This window comes from Palaemon carinicauda, chromosome 16, assembly GCF_036898095.1.
Source record: "Palaemon carinicauda isolate YSFRI2023 chromosome 16, ASM3689809v2, whole genome shotgun sequence".
Classification (NCBI taxonomy): domain Eukaryota; kingdom Metazoa; phylum Arthropoda; class Malacostraca; order Decapoda; family Palaemonidae; genus Palaemon; species Palaemon carinicauda.
Genome location: NC_090740.1, coordinates 57,099,986 through 57,102,485, shown reverse-complemented (window position 1 = coordinate 57,102,485; position 2,500 = coordinate 57,099,986). Strand labels below are relative to the sequence as shown.

At 34.1% G+C, this 2,500-nt stretch overlaps 1 protein-coding gene across 1 annotated transcript in view; it reads right to left on the bottom strand.

Moving 5' to 3' along the window:
* LOC137655321 (uncharacterized) overlaps window positions 1–2,500 on the bottom strand; it is a 20,131-nt gene that overhangs the window by 17,442 nt on the left and 189 nt on the right. The window contains exon 1 of the mRNA XM_068389210.1: window positions 493–2,500. This exon is cut by the window's right edge and continues 189 nt beyond it. Within this exon, the coding sequence (XP_068245311.1) occupies window positions 493–2,500 (2,008 nt within the window). The remainder of the gene's footprint in view (window positions 1–492) is intronic.

The window sequence follows — 2,500 nt, the reverse complement described above, 5'->3', positions numbered from 1 at the left end:
ACTTTAATCTATTTCCTACTTTGACATAGTAATCAACACCATTAGAATGGACATCAGTGATTATATATGGACCTTTCCATTGCATAAGGAATTTATTTGAACTATTTGGAAGCATAACCAAAACTTCATCATTAACTTTGAATTTACGAGAGGTGGTTTTCTTATCAAAATACTCTTTATATTTCTTGGCACTAACCTTGGCATTATTTACTGCAACTTCAGCCATGCTCTGCAATTTATCTCTAAGGTTAATTATGTATTGATAACTAGTAGTTAATTCTCCATCAATACTATTATTAGATACCAATTCATGCAAAATATGTAATGGACCTCTTACATTTCGACCGTACAGCATTTCAAAAGGACTGAACTTTAAACTATCATTTGGAATTTCCTGATATGCAAATAAGGCAACATTAATGTATTTATCCCATTCATTCGGATTATCAATACAAATTTTCTTTAGCATATTTTTCAAAGTTCCATTCATACGTTCAACCATTCCGTTACAAGATGCATGATAAGGACTGGTGTAAATGGCTTTGATACATAATAATTTATTAATTTCAGACATAAGATCAGACTTGAATTGATTGCCACGATCACTAAGGATTTCTTTGGGTATACCAACTCTACAAAATATCTCCATTAATGCCTCCGCTACAGAAACTGTATCAATATTGCGTAAAGCAACTGCTTCGGGATACCGAGTAGCCATATCTATCACCGTAAGAATATACTTATGACTTTTCTTAGTACAAGGAGTGATAGGACCAACTAGATCAATAGCAATACGTGAAAAAGGTTCATTCACAATGGGCATTGGCACTAAAGGTACTTTCTTTGGTTTACTGCTGAACTTTTGACACGAATGACAAGATTTACAAAATCTATGTATATCTAAGCTTGCCCTCGGCCAATAGAATTTCTGCGTGATCTTATCTATAGTCTTACGAGATGAAAAGTGTCCCGGCAACAAAGACTCATGTGCTAACTTCATTATTATATTACGGTACTGAACTGGCACAACTAACTGTAATTTTCCCACATCTTCAGGTTTACTACTTTCAAGACACTTGCGATATATTAAATCTCCAATATTTACGTACTTAACTGTCCGACATTTTAAGGTTACACTTTCTTCGTTATCAAGCAACTTGCGGATACTAGCAAGTGAAGGACATTCTTTTTGATACTCACTAAATTCATCAGAATTAAGACCATATTCCTTATCCAAAGATTCAAGATTACTAGACATAGGACATTCCTTTACTTTATCCTTAGCTTTTGCTCTCGTTACAACATTAACGTTAACGTTACGATCAGAAACAAACTCATCACCGTTTATTAAACTTAAACCTGCATCAACATTATGTTTAAGTCCAGGTATAAGACCAATAATGACATCTGCGCAACGTATGGGGGCCACAATAGCTTTAACTTTACCAGAAAAGAATTTAGATTCAACAATTGTATGCACTGTATTTAGGTACAAAGGTCTACCAAGATAGTCATAAACTTTCACTTTTCTACCTCGAGGGTAATTTAAATGTACTAATGTATCTCTAACAACCACGGTATTGCACCCAGTATCAAAAACTCTCTCAACTGTCTGGTCAAAAATCTTTCCATCGGTATCAGTTACACAATTATGCAATTTTTCTTCACGGCCAAGTACTACACCTATTTTAGGCACTACTTTATCAGATTTCTTATTTAATTTGTACACAGGGCAATTAGGACGAATATGACCAACTTCACCACAATGATGACATTTAACATTAGAATCAGATTTAGTTACCGAATTCGAAACTTTAGGAGACTTTGTAATATTATCAGCAAGAGGTTTAGCATGAGGTTTAGAGGGAATCTTATCATTACTCTTACGGCATTTCTTCATACCATGAGCAACTAGATATCTATCTGCACTCTCAGCAAGTTGACATGAATTCTGAAGTGACTGTTCTAGCAAAAATGAACGAAGATCATGAGAACAACTAGACAACATTTGATCCAAAATCATAAAATCTCTAACAGATTCATAATTTTTCTCTACATTTGCAAGTTCCAACCACTTATCAAAATATTGTCCCAATTTACAATTGAACTGTACAAAACTTTTGTCAGTATCAATAATAGAATCTCTAAACTTCCTTCGATATACATTGGAATTTATGTGAAAAGCTTTAAGCAGAGCTTTCTTAAGTGAAACAAAGTTATTGACAATATCGCTAGACAAGCTACAATAAATTTTCAAAGCTCTACCACGCAATAGAGTTCCCAATAACATTGAATAATCATCTTCTTTCCATTTGTAAAATTTCGCTAATCTCTCAAAGCGATCTATGTACAAGTCTATTTCGTCTACGGTCTCGTCAAATGGTGGAATTTTAGGCAAAGAAGACCTTAAGGGATCAACAATGGGATTAGGATCTGGAGTGTAATCAGGACTAGATTTCAATTTAAGTAACTCTAATTCATGTTTTCTCTCCTCGTCTGC